At 36.5% G+C, this 23,903-nt stretch overlaps 1 protein-coding gene across 7 annotated transcripts in view; it reads right to left on the bottom strand.

The window, feature by feature from the left end:
• The window catches only part of LOC131427484 (cadherin-87A), an 848,175-nt gene that overhangs the window by 552,015 nt on the left and 272,257 nt on the right, over positions 1 to 23,903 (bottom strand). For all 7 annotated transcript variants that reach the window (XR_009229274.1, XR_009229275.1, XM_058590714.1 and 4 more), the window contains one exon: positions 8,521 to 8,633. Coding sequence is in view for 5 of the 7 variants with exons in the window: in XM_058590714.1 (XP_058446697.1) it covers positions 8,521 to 8,633 (113 nt within the window). In the remaining 2 variants the exon portion in view is untranslated. The remainder of the gene's footprint in view (positions 1 to 8,520; positions 8,634 to 23,903) is intronic.

Here is a 23,903-nt window from a genome sequence, read left to right as displayed (position 1 = left end):
TATGAAGGCGGTCGTTATTAAGTAGTCGGTTAGTAGTGAGTCAGTATCTAGCCCTTAATCGGAGTTGTTGCACAATTAATCAGTTCCAAATAGTAAATAAAATAGTGTATATAACCGTTAGTAGTAAGTCAGTATCTAGCCATTAATCGGAGTTGTTGCACAATTAATCAGTTCCGAAGTGACAACGTGATACGCGATAACCGATCGTGACTAGCGAGTTCAACAAAGTGGCAATCACACCAGATCTCACCAGAAGAAAGACAATCAATCAATTAACGTCTGTTATAAAAGATTAAGAGTGTGAATATATATTAGTGAAGAAATACAGAAAAAGAAAATATAAAACGGGGATTGACAAAGAGTGTTACGATTTTTCGTATAGAACAGAAAGAAACATCCTCCTTCGGTATTTTTCTCCCGCCGCCGCTCGGCCTAAAACAACGAGGTGCTTGCATTCGTCATCAACCGAGAGAGCCAGCTACTCTTTCGTAACCACAGTGGACACAACGCGATGAAATTCAAGAACAACTTCCACTGACCCATCAACAAGGCCGACAGAGTTGGTACGCCGATCGAATCAACCCAACTGCAAAAGGAAAAGGAAACATAGTTGTACGAAGGCATTACATGCAACAACCGAATGAGTATCATCTACCACCTTCATCAGAATCGTAATGCGGAATACAACGAACGGTTCTAGACCATCAACGATCAGTGATGAATTGCCGGAACTGTGACGAGGAGGGACACAGATTCATCGACTGTCCGAAACCACAGGCAATTTTATTCTGCTCTCAATGTGGAAGGAAATGTTACTCGTTACGTAGTTGCTTCACGTGCCGTACAGACGCGGGAAACCGGCTGGCGGAGAACGAACAATAGAGAGGACCAGCTCTCGGCAATGTTTCGAGAACCTCTCGGATATCCCAGAATTCAGAAATCTACATTCAATAATCATTGACCCAGGAAAAGACAATCGTCCGCACGCCGTTATATCAGTGCTAAAGAAAGAAGTTAAAGCTTTACTTGACAGTGGAGCAAATTGCTCTTTGCTTGGTAGCAGATAAGTAAGGGAAGGGAAGCTTTCTGGCGGAATAAAAACAACGGACGGTACACGCCACTCCATTACCGATTTTATGTATTTACCTATCGTATATAACAACCAAAACAAAGTACTCCCAGTCCTGTTAGTTCCTTCGATCCCGGACTGAGTTATACTGGAAACGAATTTTTGGAACAAGTTTGAAGTGAAGTCAGCGAAGAAAAAATGAAGGTGCTTACGTTGGAATAGAAAAGGCGCATGGAGAAAACATTAGCAAATTTTCCAAAAGCTCAAAATGGAAAACTGGGTCCCACCAACATGTATGAACACCGTATCGAAATGGGAGATGTGTAGCCAAAAAAGCAACGACATTATCCGATGTCGCCGTACGTACTTCAGGAGGTAAACCGAGAAATAGATCGAATGATAAGTTTAGACGTTATTGAGGAAGTACGGTTCTCGCCTTGGAACAATCCGTTAGTTGCGGTCAAGAAGAAAACGGGCCAGTACCGCGTATGCTTGGACGCCCGATACTTAAATTCCATCGTGGTAAATGAAGGCTTCCCGATTCCACAGATAGCGAATAATTTCCGAAGCTGCAAATACATCGCTTCGATCGATCTCAAAGATGCGTTTTGGAAACTCCCTCTTCATCGAGATTCTAGACAACTTACAGCATTCACCGTTCCATTCAGGAACAATTTTCAATTCAAAGTAGTGCCTTTTGGATTATGCACGGCAAGTCTCGCTCTCGCGCGTCTCATGACACACAGTCAGGCTCTCGCGCGTCTCATGACACACATCATTGCGGATATGGAACCACAAGTTTTCCACTACCTAGACGACATCATCGTTTGCTCGGAAACCTTCGAGGAACATATAGTTTTGCAAATCTAACGATCTCATCCGGGAAATCACTTTTCTGTAGGAAAAGAATGAACAATCTCGGCTACGTAATTGATGAGCAAGGTTGGCGAGTAGACGAGGCAAAGATCGAGGCAATAGTACAGATCCCTACACTCACCACAAAAAAGAAAGTTTCTTGGGCGTGTGCAATTGGTACTGGCGATTCATTGCAGGATTCTCGCAGATAGCAGCAGATCTGACGAATCTCACCCGTACGAAAATCAAATTTCGGTGAACTACAGAAGCGGAAACATCATTCCTGAAATTGAAAGCAGCGCTAGTCTCAGCTCCTGTTCTGGCCATGCCAGACTACAGTAAACCGATCGCAATAGCGTGCGACGCAAGCGATACAGCGATAGGAGCGGTTTTTACGCAAGACACGAACGGGGAGGAACATCCGATTAGCTACTTCTCGCAGAAACTATCAACATCAGAGAGAAAGTATTCGGTGACAAAACGGGAGTGTCTGGCAGTGATTCGAGCAATACAGAAATTCAGGGATTACGTAGAAGGTGTTACATTCGTTGTACACTGCAATCACGTGGCTCTCAGCTACTTAAAATCCATGAAAAATCTCACCGCTTTAATGAGTCGTTGGCTATTACGAGTAAATGAATTTGACTTCGAGATCAAATACAGGGGAGAATCGATAAACGTCGTACCAGATGCTCTGTCGAGGATAGTGTCTGAAGCAATGTTCACCGAAGATGAAATTGCAGACACATGGTATACAAATCTCGTCACAAAAGTAAGGGACGAAGGAGAACGATTTTTGGACTTTTGTGTCGTCAATGACACGCTATTCTAAAATTGTTGAGGTAAGAATGAAGTCGGCGTAGTCGTCCAAGTATGGAAGCAAGTTGTTCCAAAGAAAGCAAGAATACAGTTGATTTGCAGATTTCACGACGAGCCTACAGCAGCACACATAGGACTGTAGAAAACATGGCATAAAATACAAGCTCATTACTATTGGCTTAGAATGCAACAGGAAATAGCCAACTACGTCAAAGAATTTTCCGTATGCAAGGTGTGCAAGGTTCCCAGTATCAGAATGATGCCACAGATGGGCAGCCTTAAACCCGCAAAGATTCCGTAGGAAATGATATCGGATGATTTCTTAGGGCCATTGCCAAGATCCAGACAGGGAAACACAGTACTACTTGTTGTTGCTGATTGGGTTAGCAAGTACGTAATCACCAAGCCTTTACGATCAGCGGATTCTAAACAGACGGTTGAGTTTCTGAAACAATAGGTTTGACTGAAGTTCTCGCGACCTCGGATAATACTCTCGGACAATGGCAAACAATTAGATTCGATGGTTTTTAAAACTTGGACAGCTCGGCACAATATCGTGCACATGAAGACAGCTTATTACTGCCCGCAAGTCAACAATGAAGAACGGGCCAACCGAGTCCTAGTCACCTGTGTACGATCGCTGTAAAAGACTGGCCATAGAGCATGGGACGAGAATTTAGCCGCTATCACTGAAGCAATCAACTCAGCTAGACACGAAGTAACTGGAGTGAGTCCACATGAGGCAAACTTTGGGTGAAACACGGATTTGTATACACAGCAGGAACTAAACACGATTAAAGATTCTACGGTTTCTCAGGATCTGACAATGTCGACGATACGACAAATACAGGAGCTAATCACACAACGCATCAAAAACTGTCACAAACGATCGAAATAACGGTATAATCTCGCGAAGCGATCGGGAGCATTCAAAACGGGAGATTTAGTATGGCGTCGATCATTCACACTTTCGTCGAATGTCAATCAAGTGAACAGCAAACTGGAACCGAAATTCGTCCCCGCGATCGTGAATTTGTCATCCAGAAGTAACGCGATTCAGGGCGCGGTAAAACCTTTCTCTGAGGGCTCATGACGATTCAGTTGAAGAAATGCTTCTATCTCAGGTATAAATAACCAGAGATGGCATTTCACCAGAGTGATACACGCTAGAGTCAGATTTTTGCCACACCGAGGATGAAAAAACGAAGCACCACACAAAGAGGAAAGCGCACTTCTTCTCAGTGTCGAATAGACAGCATTTGAGTGTGTGCTTGTGGTTAAAGCAGCTGGCGCGAGTGAAACACATTCTCTTCGCATGAATCGCTCACACGCGCTCTCGTCTAAATACACCCAAGTGACCACTGGCGCGTGATGGTGAGCGAACACTTCTGTGAACTTCAATTAATAGAGAGTAGATCTGGCCTTGCTATGAAAAATTTGCAAGGAAAACCGAAAATTTTACGATAAATTGTTTTATTTTGCTGATTTTGCGTGTCCACGCTTCATCTACGAAAACCATACAGCAGAGTGCTCACCGGCGTGTACACCTCTGTGAAAGTATCTGCATCCACCTCAGAGAATTTATTAGCTAATGCTCTAGCACTTTGGTGCGATTCAGTGAAAGAGGTAAAAGGAAATAAACAAACGCACTCATGATGCGTGCACACTTTACACAACAGTGGTGTATAAATGTGAAAGAGAAGAGCTCTCGTTGAAGTTGTCAGTGCGAGGGGAGAAATTTTGCTTGCTCTTCGTCACACAGAGGAGATGGACATCTCTGTACCTAACAAACCAACACAAACCAATTTTGTCGCTGTAGATCATTATAAAAGTTAAGATTTTAAGAATTGTTTGTGATTGGGCCTATTTTATTTGTAACAATGGGCTAGAATCCACGTAGTAGACTTGCTCTATAGCAGGTGAAATTCGAAGCAGGACAAGGCCTTGGTCATTGATGATTTGAAAGGTCTAACGGATTGGAGTCAGAGAGTTCTGACGTATATTGATAGATATGAATTATGCAGTACGAATTATGCAATATGAATCACAATTTAAATTAGGAAAGATTTGGCAGGTAACGAAGACCCGCGTGATATTTATGATTTGGAAAAAAACATTGTAAACAATCTAAGGTTTGCTCAGGAGATTAGATGACCGACTCGTTTTTGACCATGATCTTTCGGAATGAAGTATTATTTCAGAATTTTTTATGAATCGTTTGATAATCGATTCATCAAAAAATTTTGTAATGAGAGGATTTTGTTACGTTTTGTCTATTGGGATTAAAGAAACCATGCCATCAACGATACGATTCATACGAAATGTTGTAAAATTAAATTGGAACAGAAACAGCCAACTCGAATCTAGCCATCAACCGCCAATTTGAATCCTCTCGCAAATGCGAATAATCAACCGCAAAGCGACGCGTAAAATAACACACCGCTGTGAACAAGAACAACTGAACGCGACGATAGCACTGGTCTCAAGTGTCAAATGCACTTCCCCACTGCACATTGCTCAGCGGAACGGACGAATTTGGTGTGACGCACGCTACGCCTATCATACTTATTGGGTTCTTATTTAACACGGAGAGCACTCCGATATCACGAACTGCCAAGGAATTAATCGGACGAAAGAACAGTGAGGAATTCTATATTTGGACGATGGTCACTAATTCACGAAGACTTCACAGAAATCACACAAATGCGGAAACCGAGGTTGACGTCACGAGATCATTCGCAAGGAAAAACTCAAATGTTCCCGAAAGCGATCTTAGGTCAGTTGTTGACATTGCGGAGGCAGAAGAGTGATTGCTTTCTGAGACAGCGTTCAACGGCGCGGATCTGGTCCTGTTGATAGCCATTGGCAATGTCGATGTAATGTCAACTGCCGGGGGCGAGCGAAGAGGTGGTTAGTTTTGCATGCTGGCATTTAGGAAGGTGAGAGGCAGTGAGATGGAGGTTGGACTATTGGCTGACGAGAATAAATGGAATCGGGATGGCGATGGCATGAGTAAGTGAAGAGTGGGACAGAGATGCATGCAGGAACTTAAGGTTAGTGAACGGTACCGAGGAGGATGTTAGAGGATAAGTGATAAATAGTAATGAAAATAACTGGCTCTGCGACCTGAGCGTTTGAGGTTTTGTACATCGTAAAAGGTCTGCTTTCATCGCCGACTGCGACTCAAGTCCAAATAAGAGCACGACCTGAGTGTTTCACGCTTTATACTTGGTTTGTTCTTACTGATGTTGGTGAGATAACCTCACCTCGACATCCAGTTCCGTCTGAAACACAAGAAGAAATGAACGATCTTCAATCAAAGTTTACCTGTTATACTCGTCCAGTAGATAATCGGAACTTATGTGTGCCTGACTACCTCAAAACTGTCGTCCAGGTGCGAAAAAGACTGGCAAACGCTATGAATTTTCCTTATTATTTCCAAAAGTTTAAAAAAACTATGTTTTTCAGTTATTTATGTATATCTCACGCTGTTGAAAATTTAGTCACAGATTCCTGGTTATGTTTCCGATAGCTTGCAAAAAAATATCTTGTTTGTTTTAAGTACATCAAGAGATTTTCGCGATAAAGTTCTTTCTTGAACAGGGTAAATTTCGAAAAGGCGCCCCATAGTAAAGTAAGTCGTATTCACGACAAAATACCGAAACCGAAAGTCGGATCTGGATAAACTTTTTGGGAACTTTTAAAGAATTTCAAGACCGTTTATGCATATTAGTTTATAAAATTCTCATAGATTTGCACAGATTGCATGTGTTTCCGGAAACGGAAGTCGGACCGAGATAAAAATCAATAGCTAGCTATGGGACCATAAGACCTTCTATTTTAGTCTAATGCCGTTTTCATTGAGAACACTCGTGGAGTGTTTTGCTCGATTCGTGCACTTTTCGTGCTGTCGGGCAATCAAAACAGGTGCACTGTGTTTTATTGATTTGCACCGCACGAAAAAAATGCACTTTCGAGCAATTCGCGGGCAACTATTTTGCACTCGTTTTCTTTTCCGAGCAGCAAACGCGCAAACCAAACTTTACAAAACCGTTTCATTGATCGGCTGTCAAAGTAAAACACTGGCACCGAGCGAGTGGAATCAATAAAAAACGACATAAGTTTGTGTAAATCGGTTCATTATCGGGGTGACATTACTTGTCACAAACACACAAACATGCATACATACACACACATACATTTTGTTATATCGATGAACTGAGTCGAGTGGTATATAACACTCGGTCCTTCGGGCCTCCTTTCAACAGACGGTTTTCACAGTGACTTTCTATATGAGAAACATAAAAATTTAATTGATCTAGTGGTGTAATGCTGCATTTCTCATATTCATTTTTCGGTACTTCCGGAATATTGACATTCGGTTCATTCAACCATACACTTATAATACCTACAAATTTTATATGGATTCTCTATGACGATTTTAATTTTGAAAAAAATGCACCGGTAGTCGGACTAAGATAAAATTCAGCAAAACATTTATGGAACTATCAATGATTTACATGGTCACAAACTCTAATGATCGGAAATCTATCCAAATAAACTGTTGGAGTTTCGTATGACACTTAAGACCTTTCGTTTGAATCTAAGTTTGTGGAAATCGGTTCAGCCATCTCCTAGAAAAGTGAGTGACATTACTTTCACACCCTGTAATTCTGAAGCCGGAAGCCGAATTCAAATGAATTCAGGAAACTTGTATAGGACCATAGGACCTTTTATGTGAATCTAAGTTTGTGAAAATTGAATGAGCCATCTCTGAGAAAAGTGAGTGACATTATTTTAACATTTGTTAGTGCATATGATCCTGTAATTCCAGAACTGGAGGTCAGAAGAAAATGAAATTCAGGAATTTTGTATGAGACTATAAGACATTTCATTTGAATCTACGTTCGTAAAAATTGAATCAGTCGTCTCCAAGAAAAATGATTGAGATTATTTGCACACACAGACATTCGCTCAGTTCGTCGAGCTTCCGAGAAAAGTGAGTAACATTATTTTCATAATTTCGGTGCACTATTTTCACATTTTTGTTGCATAACACCAATCCAAATTTATGAAAATCGGTTCAGCCGTCTCCGAGAAAAGTGACATTATTTTCACATATATGGTGCATATATAATATTTTTCACTCAAAGACATATGCTTTGTTCGTCGATCTGAATCGAATGGGTATATGACGTTCGGCTTTCTAAACCTCGGTTTAAAGGTCGATTTTCGCAGTGATTGTATAGCCTTTCTGTATTAGAAAAGCAAAAAGAAAGAAAACATCACGTTTTGTAGGTTACCATTTGTTTGGCCATCTCTGAGCAAATTGAACAACGCGCTTTGTCGAGAGACTTAAAATATTAATATCAGCTCCGTCATCTTCGGGAAAATGGAGCGGTAAAAACAATGCGGTGTTTCGGTTACGTTACTTATATTTTTATATCTTTGGAGCCAAACTATCAGCCATTTCATCTTAGAACTTGATTCACAATTCTGTAGTAGCTTTCAAACAAGCATAGACATGGAAAAATCGGTTGAGCGATTTCTGAGAAAACTGAGGCTTATTCTGATCTCGTCGAGCTGGGACGTAAATTTATAGACGTAAAAGTTATGTTATTTCGCAGCAGTTGTACTTTTGATCACACTTTTGATTCAACAAACTTTCATACTGTGCACTTCGATTTGGTGTGAACTGTGCAATATTGTTCCTAATTTAGTAACAAACTTACGCGTAGAAAAGTAAGTACTCTACAAATTTAACAAAGTAAGCATACCTGGTTCCAACCGATGTTACTTCTGAAATATTTGCTACGTAAGGTGCTCCGATCCACTGGGGTGAGTTATCGTTGACATCAGTTACGCGAATATTGACAGGAATCAAAACAACCTAAAATCAAATATAAATATTCTTTTAAATCCACGTATTTCATATTTGTTATATAGCGGTGAATATTCCACATGGCTGTATAAACAGTTTCAACTTTATTACTTTTCTCTTTCACTGAAGCGATTTCCTTCAAGATTCAAATGTAAGACCTAGATCTTGTCAAAACTCTCATATAGAAAGGTTATGCAACCACTTGAAAAACCGACTAGTGATAATTGGCCCGGAGGGCCAAGTGTCATACTCCATTCGACTCAGTTCATCGAGCTGAGCAATGTCTGTGTGAGTGTCAAATAATCTCACTAGGTTTTCTCGAAGATGGCTGAACCGATTTTGACAAACTTAGATTCAAATGAAAGATCCCGTGGTCCCATACGGAATTCCTGAATTTCATCTCGAGCCGAATTTCATCTGGTTCCCGGTATCCGGTTCCGGAAGTACCAGGAATAGTGGTCATATATACCAAAATGGATCTCACTCACTTTTCTCAGCGATGATTTGACCGATTTCCACAAACTTAGATTCAAATGAAAGGTCTTCCGGTCTCATATAGAATTTCTTGAATTTCATCTGGATCCGACTTCCGGTTCCGGAGCTATAGGGTAAAGTGTGTTCAATATAGTACACTGTCACTTAAACCGGCGAAACAAAAAACGTAAAAAAAATTCTAAACTGGTCTCAAAACTACACAAATCGATAGTCATTATCAGTAGGCAACTAAACAAACCAATTTCGGCTATCCTGGTTCCCGGTATCCGGTTCCGGAAGTACCGCAAATAGTGGTCATATATACCAAAATGGATCTCACTCACTTTTCTTAGCAATGGTTTGACTGATTTTCACAAACTTAGATTCAAATGAAAGGTCTTCCGGTCCCATACGGAATTACTGAATTTCATCCGGATCCGACTTCCGGTTCCGAAAAGTATCGGGAATAAAAAAGCTCAACCGTATTCTCAATGAAAGCAAACCGATGCTCATAAACCAAATTCAAATGAAAAGACTGCTAGTTACGTACAAAACTGAATTGATTTCTGTTTCTAGAATTACAGTGCGATGAGTTTTCAAAATTCAAACCATCATTGAAGACCTACTCAAAAGTACGGATAAGTTACATCAAACATTCTGACACAATTAAACAGCACGAAGAAATTTTTATAGTTCTTTATAATAAAATAGTGGTGATTCTGCGTTAACAAGCGGTTATCACCTTCAATTAAGTAAACATTAATTCGCACGGTTGATCAAAGATGCAATAGACCTATGACATGAAAAGTATGAACCATATCTACGACTTTCTACATTGATATTCCTAGCAAATTAGAACCCTTTCTCTTCCATGAGCCATCAACTTCCATCAACCAATAGCCAGCTATATTAAATGAATAAAAGCTATCAACTGATACAAACAAACCTAAATTGTTATAGGATCATGTACAAAATAAATTAATTTTATTTAATGTAATTTATAATAGAAAATCGCTTAATAAAAACAGTATTTAGATTAACTAATGGATACCAACATACTAATATAATATTCGAAATGTATTCGGTTTAAAGTACTATGTATTTTTGATGCCACGGCGAAAAAAAAAAGTATGTATATAGCCTATAAAATAAACGTATATGTGGAAAAAAAATCCTAGCAAATACGAGATCAATATATGTGCCTCAAAGCGTAGTAACTTGTGAGGGAGCAGATTTCATATTCAGCTTCATATACTTACTCTTGAAATCAATGAGTTTAATATTGTTTTGAAGCATCAATTTTGAAATCCCCCTAACCTATCGTCGGCGTACTAGCAAAAGATGTGTTCTACATCAATACTTTCATTTTTACATTGCCGTCGGAATTGAATGTTGGCGTTTTTCGTTTTTAATTTGCACTACACCGGTGCAGTGCTGCACTGAGGCATCAATAAACGAACAAAAATGACGAAAACATAAACAGTAATCATTGACTACAATAAACGATTCCATTGCACAGAGCTACACCAAGCTTTTGATGAGTGCAGAAAAAGTGTAGCACTAGTGTAGTGCAATTGGTAAAAACGAACGGTTTCAGTGCAGTTTTCGCTACACCAGTGTAATGCAATTTAAAAACGAAAACGACATTAGTAACGGCGCAAATTTTTCCAGCTTCAGTTTTGATGAGTCTGAAACTTTTGGCAGGAGATGGAGAAAGTTCAATTAATTCTTGATAAAGATCTGTGGGGCTGAAAAATGCCTTGAAATGTGAGATGATTCTTGGCGTGTACACTCCCGAGTTTACCCGTCCGAAATTTGACACGGAATTCATTGTCAAATTATTCCAAAGAATATGAAACAATTCATTTGGGGCGGCATTAGTAGATGCATTTGGAACTCGCAATGAATTCCGACTCAAATTCCACACAACATAACTGAGCAGCGCATCCATGACGACATGACTATTATACAGGGTCCGGCACTCGAAGTGTAACCAATTAAAAAGGCCATAAATTCAGTTTGGAAAATTACTTTTACTTAATTCAAAGTACAAAATGTGTAAAAATAATACAAAATTCAGAATCAATTCACTTTTGCTCGATATGACCACCTTTTGCATTGACTATGGCCTTGAGACGGTCAAAAAACGAATCGCAAGCTGCCCGAATGAGACTTGCAGGTATTTTGGCCCACTCGCGGACAATAACTTTTATCAGCGCCTCGATACTGGTGTATCTTTTAGTTCGGACTTTGCTGTCCAAAATGGCCCAAAGAGAATAATCCATTGGATTCGCATCTGGTGAATTCGACAGCCATTGTGTGGACGTGATGAAGTTCGGAACGTTGTTTTTCAGCCATTCTTGGTTCACTCGAGCTTTGTGAGACGGTGCCGAGTCCTGCTGAAACGTCCATTTTCTGCCACCGAAATGTTTGTCTGCCCACGGCTTCAAAGCAACCTCCAGAATACTTTCCCGATAATATGTCGCATTTACCTTGACGCCAGGCTCGATAAAAACTATTGGAGAGCGCCCATCTGCGGTTACAGCGGCCCAAACCATTATCTGTTGCGGGTGCTGCCTCCTGGTGGCCAATCGATGGCTCAAATTCTCGTATGAACGGTCGGTCAAGTAAACCCTATCGTTTTGAGAGTTTACGAATTGCTCAATTGGAAAAATTTTCTCGTCAGAAAATACAATGTTCGAAAATTGACCGCTTTCGGCCAAACGAAGCAACTCCTTCGCTCTCTCAAGTCTGACTTGTTGCTGCTTCGGTGTGAGATCATGGGCCTTTTGGATCTTGTAAGGCTTGACCTTCAGATCATTTTTCAGTATGCGGCGGATGCTACGGTCGGATATTTTCAGTTCTTTTGCCATTTGATTGGCACTTCGTCGAGGATTTCGTTCAAGTCGCTTCTTCACTTTTTGAACCATCTCATGTGACGTTGCAGTCTTTTGATGACCACCTCCATGACGTTTTGCGATGCTACCAGTATTATTGTAACGAGTTATGGTGCGATAAACAAAAACTCTATTCACTTTAAGGTGTTTGAGCTCACGAACAATCGCTGGTTGTGATTTTCCATCTAAATATAAAGCAATCACACTATTACGTTTTAAATCCATCGCTGATTCTTTTTCGCGTTCACTTTTGACAAAATGCTTTCTTGCGCTTGTAAACAATACAACTCCGAATTGTCATTTAGAAATTTCTAGAGAGCTGATGCCCGTGCGTCAGCTGCGCGAGCGGTCTGAAGTTGGTTACACTTCGAGTGCCGGACCCTGTACTGATACAGTTGTACAACATCTGATATTTTGCTCTCTTTCGCAGAACGCGTTCAGATTGGCTGGTTTTGACATGGGTCAAATCAGATAGGTTTTTCGAAAGTGTACAATTGAAACACTTCAATGTTGTTGCAATACACTTTCAAGTTGAAAAATTTCTAATCTATTGGTAGTTAGTTTATATAAATCCTTCCACAGATCACTGAGCTATTAGCTTTAAAAAAAACGAGAAATTCAAACACGCATCATGAGTTTTCCTCTTTGATACTCGTTGATACAGACCATTTCAGTAAAGTTTAATTTTGAATTGTTTGAGATCATGTCATACAAACGATAATTTGGTCATAAAATTATGATCATGATTCCGATAGCTTGTCGAAAAAATATGTTCATACGTTAAAAACAACAAGAGATATTCACGTTCAAAAACTTATCACTCCTTCAGAGGGTAAATTTTGAAATAGCGTGGTATAATAAAGTCGGGGGTAAAGGAAAGGAAATTTATGACCATACGAATTGTTTCGGGTTATGCTGGTCCTTGAATATCGGTTCCGGAAGTACCGTAAATAATTACCAAAAACTCTAAAGAGGAACTCACTTCGACATCTCATGGAAAGTATAATATAATGAGTTCAGTATCGTTAAAAGCCCGAAGAGTGGAAGAGAATGTAAACAAAGTGAAACTGTCACTTGCTCGTATGACCATTCGTGAAATTTACGTCTGCTTTTTGCGACGAAAAAATTCTAATAATAAGATTGAAAAATGTTGCAATCAATGCTCGATGCTGTTTCAGAGCTTAACATAATGGAATGTATAAGAATGCTGATTTGAGTCCTACCTTCAGAAGTTCTCCTTGACATTAAAATAGGCACCAGTCACCCGTGATACTGTATGGATATAAAAGCTAAAAGTGGCGAATTAGTCGTCATTTTTTCTGGAACAAAGAAATGAAACGAGGATCACAATAAATTTGACGCACCTCTCAATAATTCTTTCTTGTGAGGTTAGTACAACGATTGCTTTGAGAAATCCAACAAGCGGTTTTCTTGTTAGATGTTGCACTTGCAACAAAAATCAGATGCGTCGTCTCTATCGCTTTGTTATGTTGATCCAGGGAAGTTCACAGTGTCCCAATGTTATGTAGTTTTTCATGCGATATGTTAATAACTCAAATTTATACTAAATTTCACCCTTGCCTTGTAATATTAAAATCCATAGATTCCAATAATTGAACTATCAATATAAAACGTATCCAGAAAGAGATATTCTGTTTTCATGAGCTCTGATAGTTAAATCAAGAAAATTCATTAGTTTGTGTAAAAGCACGTGGGTCATTATCAAGACAGCAAAATATGTATGATGCAACATTGGCAACACTGCATGTGGCGGTTATCGTATAGCGTCTACTAGCTCCTCGATTTTTGCCTTTCTCATATAGAAAGGCTTTGCAATCACTGTGAAAATCGACTTTTTAACCGAGGCCCGGAGGACCGAATGTCATATACCATTCGACTCAGCTCGACGAACTGAGCAAATGTCTGTGTGTGTGTATGTAACAAAAATATGCACTCACATTTTCCAGAGATGGCTTAACCGATTTTCACAAACAAAAATTCAAATGGAAGGTCTCATAGTCCTATAGCCTGCTATTGAATTTCATTCCAATCCGACTTCCGGTTCCGGAGATATAGGATGATATGTACCAAAAAAACGTAAAAAATATGCACTCACTTTTTTCAGAGGTGACTGAACCGATTTTCACAAACTAAGATTCAAATAAATGGTATTATAGCTTTATAGTTTGCTATTGAATTTCATTTGAATGTGACTTCCGATTCCGGAGTTATATGGTAATATGTGAAAATTTGAGAAAATGTTTACACTCAATTATCTGTGGAACAACTCAACGATTTTCGCAAACTAAGATTCAAATGAAAGGTCTTATAATATCCTGAAAATTAGTAGAACATTTTATCTGGATCCGACTCCCGGTTCCGGAACTAAAGCGTTATTAGTGGAAAATTACCAATTTTATTAGTATTTTTCCACGAACGATGGTTAAAAGCAGGTACAAATCCCATAAAACTGTCTGATACATTCTTCTAGTTTGCAGAGCTTGTTAGTTTGTGGGCATGAAAACTTAATTCGGCAGTACTGGTCCTCTCTTTCCTATTCCAATAGCACCAAAAATGGAAAAGAAAAACTCCTAAAACTAAATTCACTGCATTAATTATGGTTTCGGCTTTAGCGGTCTGTTAAATAAGAACGGCTGTTATATACTGCCCGACGTTTCGACCACTGGTTATGGTCTTTTTCAAGGGAAATATCTTATCGTTCCTCGTCTAAAAATCGTATGCCCACGAACGGTTGTTTACATAATAACAAAGCGTTTAGGTAGTGCATAGTGGTAAAACAGGCTAATGTTCAAAACAAACGTTATTAGTGCAACGTTTTTGTGATCGCACATATGTTCTTTGTATCTTTTAGAAAAGTGACGAAAGAAGCTTTGTTATTATGTAAACAACCGTTCGTGGGCATACGATTTTTAGACGAGGAACGATAAGATATTTCCCTTGAAAAAGACCATAACCAGTGGTCGAAACGTCGGGCAGTATATAACAGCCGTTCTTATTTAACAGACCGCTAAAGCCGAAACCATAATTAATGCAAAATATTTGTACGGTCGTACCAATCATCTTTCACTAAATTCACTTCGATTTCTCTGCGATGCTTGAACTGATTTTCACAAATCTTGATTTGAATTAAAGTTCATACTGTCTTTAAAGCTACTGTGAAATTTCATCCGAATCCGACTTCAGGCTCCATATAGAGTGACAATATGTACAACACCGAAAGAAGAAGAAAACACAAAACGAACAATGCGTGCTTTGTTCTATTTCGTACACGTTGTGTAGTGATGTAATAATAATAATAATAATAATAATAATAATAATAATAATAATAATAATAATAATAATAATAATAATAATAATAATAATTATTATTGTTATTATTATTATTATTATTATTATTATTATTATTATTATTATTATTATTATTATTATTATTATTATTATTATTATTATTATTATTATTATTATTATTATTATTATTATTATTATTATTATTATTATTATTATTATTATTATTATTATTATTATTATTATTATTATTATTATTATTATTATTATTATTATTATTATTATTATTATTATTATTATTATTATTATTATTATTATTATTATTATTATTATTATTATTATTATTATTATTATTATTATTATTATTATTATTATTATTATTATTGTTATTATTATTATTATTATTATTATTATTATTATTATTATTATTATTATTATTATTATTATTATTATTATTATTATTATTATACCTACGGTTCAAAACTGTTCCAATGTGTAGGTCATTTTTGTTGGTAGCAAGTGAACCAACTTCGGCTATTCCGGTTTCGGAAGAATTGGAAATAGTGATTAAAAACTGCAAAAAGGATCTCGCTCACTTTTCTTGGATCGATTTTCACCAACTTATAGGTTCAAAAGAAAAGTCTTACAGTTTCATACGGAATTCCTTAATTTGTTGTGAACTTTCGGTTCCGGAACTACGCGGTGAATAGGATTTATAGAGTTTGTGAGATTAGGTCCGATCAAATTTTCCTATTTCTATTCAATAAACAGTTGTTTTTGCGAATTTCACGGTTATATTTATGATGTGCATGGGGCTGAAACATTCAACTGTTTTGCGCTCAAAAATGCATTGAAGATTAATCAATTCTAAAGAAAATTCCACAATTCGACCTCTTCGGAAGCTAACAATTGATTACGTATAAAATTATGGTAGTTCCTGTCGTTAAAATATGTAAATCGAAAAAAAGAATGATCATTATAGTGCACCGTTCATAGTGCGAACTGCGCACCAAACAAATGCAAAAAATTTTGTTTTCACTAACGCATTCAACGACTGACAACAAACACATGCAATGCAAAAATAAAAGTATTTATGTAGAACACATCTCTCTGTTAGTATTTGTGTCGTTTCGAAATATTTCACGAGTAAAGCCAAAAATTTCCTAATGCATATACTCGGCTCATGCATTCCAAATCTTCTTTTGTAGTTTTTAATGAAATGTACTGTTCCAGATTATTATAATGGCCGGGTATATTTTTCACAGAATATTGCATCTGAAAACTGTAGTTGAAATGTTTTTTATTTTGGATAGTGTTATTATAATTATTAATTTCCAAAATTTCCTAAACTATCGTTGAGCACTTTCATATTAGCCTCAGTTGAAAAGTCGATTTTCACAGTGAATTTATATGAGAATGGCAAAACCATGTAAATCTTCTAAATTTGACCAAATCCCAATACAATTTATAGATGAAATTAGTCATTTCATATAGATCATGTTAGTCATTGTCATGTAAATTTCGATTACCATTCGAACCTACTTCGACAAAACCGATTCCTTGATTCCGGTTCCAGAGACGTCTCTATTACTTTTGTACATTCTATTGAAGCTAAATGGGGTAATGTTTTCAAATCAGCATAACAAAATATTCTTTGAGATTGTCCCGGGTTGGCGATTCAGGGCATAGGGTGCTGGTCTTACAAGCCAGTTGTTGTATGTTCGAGTCCCGACCTGGAAGGATTCTTAGTGTCAATAGGATCGTAGCATCAGCCATGCAATGACTCTGTACGCTAAGAATCGGCTGCGAAGTCTGTTGATGAAACAGAAAGGCCAAATTCCACAAAAGGAATGGAATGCCAGGACTTTGCTTTGGATTTTTATTACAACTACTTTCATTATAATTATTTTTTGTCATAGCATGTATGTGAATATTATTAGCGCTACTCTACCGGCACGATATTTACAGGAGGGTAGATTTTGAACATTTATTTTAGAGGAAATTCAGCAAATTTATAATCTTCATGCAATGGTTCTGAAGATAGGGTTGGAGATTCTAGGTGTTTCAGTGGGTAGTTTAAATCAACAGTTGGGTAGTCCTGTGGAGAGTCCCACACTCTGTGCGTAAATGCATTTCACCTTGTAAAAAAAATACACAGATTCAGCCATGTATGGAGAACCAAAAATTTGCGTCAATTCGAGACAGTTACATATCAGATGGTATGATGTACCGTATTCGCATTCACGCAAATCACACAAATAATACTCAGCACACTGAATAGTAGCCATGTGATAGTAGAGTTTGTAATTTCCAGTCAGAGCTCTGAACATTGTTGACAAAGATTTGGTTAAACCATAATTGACAATAACGAATGTTGAAAAGGATAAGCAGTACAACTAGTTGGATGTAATGAGAATGTGGAACTGTATATATTGCTTTATGTACAAGAGTTGTACGGGTAAACTGGGCAAGAATTGCCTAGTTTTTCGTAAAAGTTATGTGAAGGTTGTGCAGTCCTCTTACAACAGCAAGACGTGTGGTGGATGAAGATTAAAGATTTGTTATACAAACACATCTATTTTAATTTATTAAGTTACTATGAATGTCATAGAATGCTTGTTTAAATATTCTTATAAATAATGAGTTTTAAAATTCAACTCCCCTCCTTTCGAAATTCAAAACATTATTAGGGCAGACCGAATTACTACGATATTTTTGTTTGAGAAAAATGCACAGAACAGTGTTAAATATCGATTTGACTCTTCTAAATTCCCGGAATGAATTCATTATGCATTATGATAGTTTTTTGCCTTTCTCATATAGAAAGGCTATGCAATCACCGTGAAAATCGACTTTTTAACCGAGGCCCGGAGGGCCGAATATCATATACCATTCGACTCAGCTCGACGAACTGAGCAAATGCCTGTGTGTGTGTGTATGTGTGTGTGTATGTAACAAAAATATGCACTCACTTTTCTCAGAGATGGCTATACAGATTTTCACAAACAAAGATTCAAATAAAAGGTAATATGTTCCCATAGCTTGCTATTGAATTTCATTTGAATGAGGCTTCTGGTTCCGGATTTATATGGTAATATGTGAAAATTTGAGAAATAGTTTACACTCAATTATCTCTAGAACAACTCAACCGATTTTCGCAAACTAAGATTCAAATGAAAGGTCTTATAATATTCTACAAATTTGTTGAACATTTTATTTGAATCCGACTTCCGGTTCCGGAACTAAAGTTTGATAAGTGGAAATTACCAATTTTATTAGTATTTTTTCACGAACGATGGTTAAAACCAGGTACAAATCCCATAAAACTGTCTGATAAATACTTATAGGTTGTAGAGCTTGTTAGTTTGTTGGCATGAAAACTTAATTCTACCACTAGCTACTGATCCCCTCTTTTCCTGTTCCGAGAGCACCGGAAGTGGAGAAGAAAAACTCCTAAAACTAAATTCATATCGATTTCTTTGCGATGTTCGAACCGATTTTCACAAATCTTGATTTGAATTAAAGTTCATACTGTCTTTAAAGCTACTGTGAAATTTTATCCGGATCCGACATCCGGTTCCGCAGTTACAGGGCGATGAGTGTCAAAGTTTTCAAATCGCCATATAGAGTGACTATATGTACAACACCGAAAGAAGAAGAAAACACAAAATGAACAAGGCGTGCTTTGTTCTATTTCGTACACGTTGTGTAGTGATGTCAATAATAATAATAATAATAATAATAATAATAATAATAATAATAATAATTATTATTATTATTACTATTATTATTATTATTATTATTATTATTATTATTATTATTATTATAATAATATTATTAATAATAATAATAATAATTATAATAATGATAATAATAATAATAATAATAATAATAATAATAAAAATAATGATAATAATAATATTAATAATAATAATAATAATAATAATAATTGAGGTATTCTATTCAAAATATTTCTCTTAGATTTTTGAAAGAAACCAACAGATTTTTTATGCATAACATACAGAATAAAACAGTGCTTTGATTGCGTAAGTCATCCTTAAGAAAACGAAATGGGTTCACTATTAAATGCACTTCCGGCACCGGAGCCCGAGAACCGGTATAATCAAAACCAACTTACATGACATACAAACTCTTCTCAAAAAGTGAGTGAGATCCATTTTTGTATTATGACCACTATTTCCGGTACTTCCGGTACCGGATACCGGGAACCAGGATAGACGGAATCGGTTTGTTTAGTTGCCTACTGATAATGACTATCGATTTGTGTAGTTTTGAGACCAGTTTAGAAAATTTTTTGCGTTTTTTGTTTCGCCAGTTTAAATGACGGTGTACAATATTGAACACACTTTACCCTATAATTCCGGAACCGGAAGTCGGATCCGGATGAAATTTAGGAATTCCGTATGGGACCAAGAGACCTTTGATTTGAATCTAAACTTGTGGAAATCGGTCAAACCATCGCTGAGAAAAGTGAGTGAGATCTATTTTGGTATATATGACCACTATTTCCGGTACTTCCGGAACCGGATACCGGGAACCAGAATAGCCGGAATCTGTTTGTTTAGTTGCCTACTGATAATGACTATCGATTTGTGTAGTTTTGAGAAGAGTTTAGAAATTTTTTAACGTATTTTGTTTCGCCGGTTTAAGAGACGGTGTACAATATGTAACACACTTTACCCTATAATTCCGGAACCGGAAGTCGGATCCGGATGAAATTCAGGAATTCCGTATGGGACCACGAGACCTTTCATTTGAATCTAAGGTTGTCAAAATCGGTTCAGCCATCTCCGAGAAAACCTAGTGAGATTATTTGACACATACACACACACATACATACATACACACACACCCACTCACACACACACACACACACACACACACACACACACACACACACAGACATTGCTCAGCTCGATGAACTGAGTCGAATGGTATATGACACTTGGCCCTTCGGGCCAATTTTCACTAGTCGGTTTTTCAAGTGATTGCATAACTTTTCTATATGAGAAAGGCAGTAATAATAATAATAATAATAATAATAATAATAATAATAATAATAATAATAATAATAATAATAATAATAATAAAAATAATAATAATAATAATAATAATAATAATAATAATAATAATAATAATAATAATAATAATAATAATAATAATAATGATAATAATAATAATAATAATAATAATAATAATAATAATAATAATAATAATGATAATAATAATAATAATAATAATAATAATAATAATAATAATAATAATAATAATAATAATAATAATAATAATAATAATAATAATAATAATAATAATAATAATAATAATAATAATAATAATAATAATAATAATAATAATAATAATAATAATAATAATAATAATAATAATAATAATAATAAAAATAATAATAATAAAAATAATAATAATAATAATAATAATAATAATAATAATAATAATAATAATAATAATAATAATAATAATAATAATAATAATAATAATAATAATAATAATAATAATAATAATAATAATAATAATAATAATAATAATAATAATAATAATAATAATAATAATAATAATAATAATAATAATAATGATAATAATAATTATAATAATCCTACTACATGTTTTATGCTGTTGATTCACGCTGTTTAGCTTGACTTAACAGTTCGGCTGAAAAGTTCGTATCGTTTAATAGAAACACACAATTTTTTGTCAAAATCCGTTTTTATTATTCAACATAATTGCCATCAGAGGCGAATCAGCGATTATAGCGATCTTCCAACTTTTCGATACCATTTTTGTAGTACGATTTGTCCTTTGCCTCAAAATAGGCCTCAGTTTCAGCGATTACCTCTTCATTGCTTCTAAATTTATTACCAGCGAGCATTCTCTTGAGGTCTGAGAACAGGAAAAAGTCACTGGAGGCCAAATCTGGAGAATACGGTGGATGAGGGAGCAATTCGAAGCCCAATTCGTTCAATTTCAGCATGGTTTTCATCGACTTGTGACACGGTGCATTGTCTTGATGAAACAAAACTTTTTTCTTCTTCAAACGAGGCCGTTTTGTTTTTAAATTTCGTCCTTCAAACGCTCTAATAACGCTATATAATAGTCACTGTTGATGGTTTTTTCCTTTTCAAGGTAGTCGATGAAAATTATACCATGCGAATCCCAAAATATAGACGCCATAACCTTACCGGCCGATTGTTGAGTCTTTCCACGCTTTGGGTTCGGTTCATCGCGTGCAGTCCACTCAGCTGACTGTCAATTGGACTACGGGGTGAAGTGATGGAGCCATGTTTCGTCCATTGTTATATATCGACGAAAAAATCGGTTTTATTTCGATATAACAGCTCCAAACACTGCTCAGAATCATCAATTCGTGGTTGTTTTTGATCGATTGTGAGCTCACGCGGCACCCATTTTGCACAAAGCTTTCTCATATCCAAATATTCGTGAATAATATGTCCAACACGTTCCTTTGATATCTTTAGGGTGTCAGCTATCTCGATCAACTTCACTTTACGGTCATTGAAAATCATTTTGTGGATTTTTTTTCACGTTTTCATCGGTAACAGCTTCTTTTGGACGTCCACTGCGTTCATCGTCTTCGGTGCTCATATGACCAGTACGAAATTTTGCAAACCACTTACGAATTGTTGCTTCGCCCGGTGCAGAGTCTGGATAACGCTCATCAAGCCATTTTTTGGTATCGGCGGCACTTTTTTTCATCAAAGAGTAGTGTTTCATCAACACACGAAATTCCAAAAGTAGCTTCACTCAAAATGCAATATCTCACAAACTAATAATCAGACAGCTGTTAAATTTAATACACGTATCTTTTGAAGGTTGGTACTAACTGAAAATGGTATGGATTTAATTCTAGTGGCGCCCTCTCATAGAAACGATACAAACTTTTCAGCCGATCTGTTACATATGCAGAAGTAACAGAAACGCAGGTTCGTTTCGTTTGTTAGATTTCCTTTAATTGGTTTAATCGAAATAGAGCATGAGATAGTAAGTATAGGTTTAACTACGTTCAATACTGCTCCAATTAGTAGGTCATAATTGTTGGTAGCAAACGAACCAACTTCGGCTATTCCATTTATCTGAATCCGGTTTCGGAAGAATTGGAAATAGTGATCAGAAACTGCAAAAAGGATCTCACTTACTTTTCTTGGAGATGGCCAAATCGATGTTCACAAACTTAGAGGTTCAAAAGAAAAGTCTTACAGTTTCATACGGAATTCCTTAATTTGTTGTGGATACTACTTTCGGTTCCGGAACTACAGGTTAAACAGGATTTATAGAGTTTGTGAGATTAGGTCCGAACAAATTTTCCTATTTCTATTCAATAAACAGTTATTTTTGCGAATTTCACGGTTATATTTATGATGTAATGAGTAATATGAGAAAGGCATCATTACACCATAAGCATATAGCTACCCTTTCATTGGCTATAATTGTTTACGAAAGGGCAATCTCTCTCTCTCTCTCGAATCTCCACCCCCTTGAATCTCTCCACCCTTTGACTTATCCCTTGAACTCTCCTTTGAACCATCCCTTGAACTCTCCTTTGAACCATCCCTTGAAAGATTAGTGCGCATACATAGATTAGGGCTGAAACATTCAACTGTTTTGCGCTCAAAAATGCATTTAAGATTAATCAATTCTAAAGAAAATTTCACAATTCGACCTCTTTGGAAGCTAACAATTGATTACGTATAAAATTATGGTAGTTCCTGTCGTTAAAATATGTAAATCGAAAAAGAGAATGATCATTATAGTGCACCGTTCATAGTGCGAACTGCGCACCAAACGAATGCAAAAAATTTTGTTGTCACTACCGCATTCAACGACGGACAACAAACACATGCAAGGCAAAAAAAATTATTTATGAAGAACACATCTCTCTGTTAGTATTTGTATCGTTTCGAAATATTTCACGCGTAAAGCCAAAAATTTTCTAATGCATATACTCGGCTCATGCATTCCAAATCTTCTTTTGTAGTTTTTAATGAAATGTATTGTTCCAGATTATTATAATGGCAGGGTATATATTTCACAAAATATTTCATCTGAAAACTGTAGTTGAAATGTTTTTTATTTTGGATAGTGTTATTATAATGATTTATTTCCAAAATTTCCTAAACTATCGTTGAGCGCTATCATATTAGCCTCAGTTGAAAAGTCGATTTTCACAGTGAATTTATATGAGAATGGCAAAACCATGGAAATCTTCTAAATTTGACCAAATCCCAATAAAATTTATAGATGAAATTAGTCATTTCGTATAGATCATGTTAGTCATTGTCATGTAAATTACGATTACCATTCGAACCTACTTCGACAAAACCGATTCCTTGATTCCGATTCCAGAGACGCCTCTATTAATTTTGTACATTTTATTGAAGCTAAATGGGGTAATGTTTGAAATCAGTATAACAAAATATTTTTGAGATTTTCCCGGGATGGCGATTCAGGTTGTTATGTTCGAGTCCCGACCTGGAAGGATTCTTAGTGTCAATAGGATCGTAGCATCAGCCATGCAATGACTCTGTACGCTAAGAATCGGCAGCGAAGT

The sequence above is a fragment of the Malaya genurostris genome, chromosome 2, assembly GCF_030247185.1.
Source record: "Malaya genurostris strain Urasoe2022 chromosome 2, Malgen_1.1, whole genome shotgun sequence".
Taxonomy (NCBI): Eukaryota; Metazoa; Arthropoda; class Insecta; order Diptera; family Culicidae; genus Malaya; species Malaya genurostris.
Note: the sequence above shows the minus strand (reverse complement) of the source record. Positions and strands in the feature narration are given on the sequence as shown.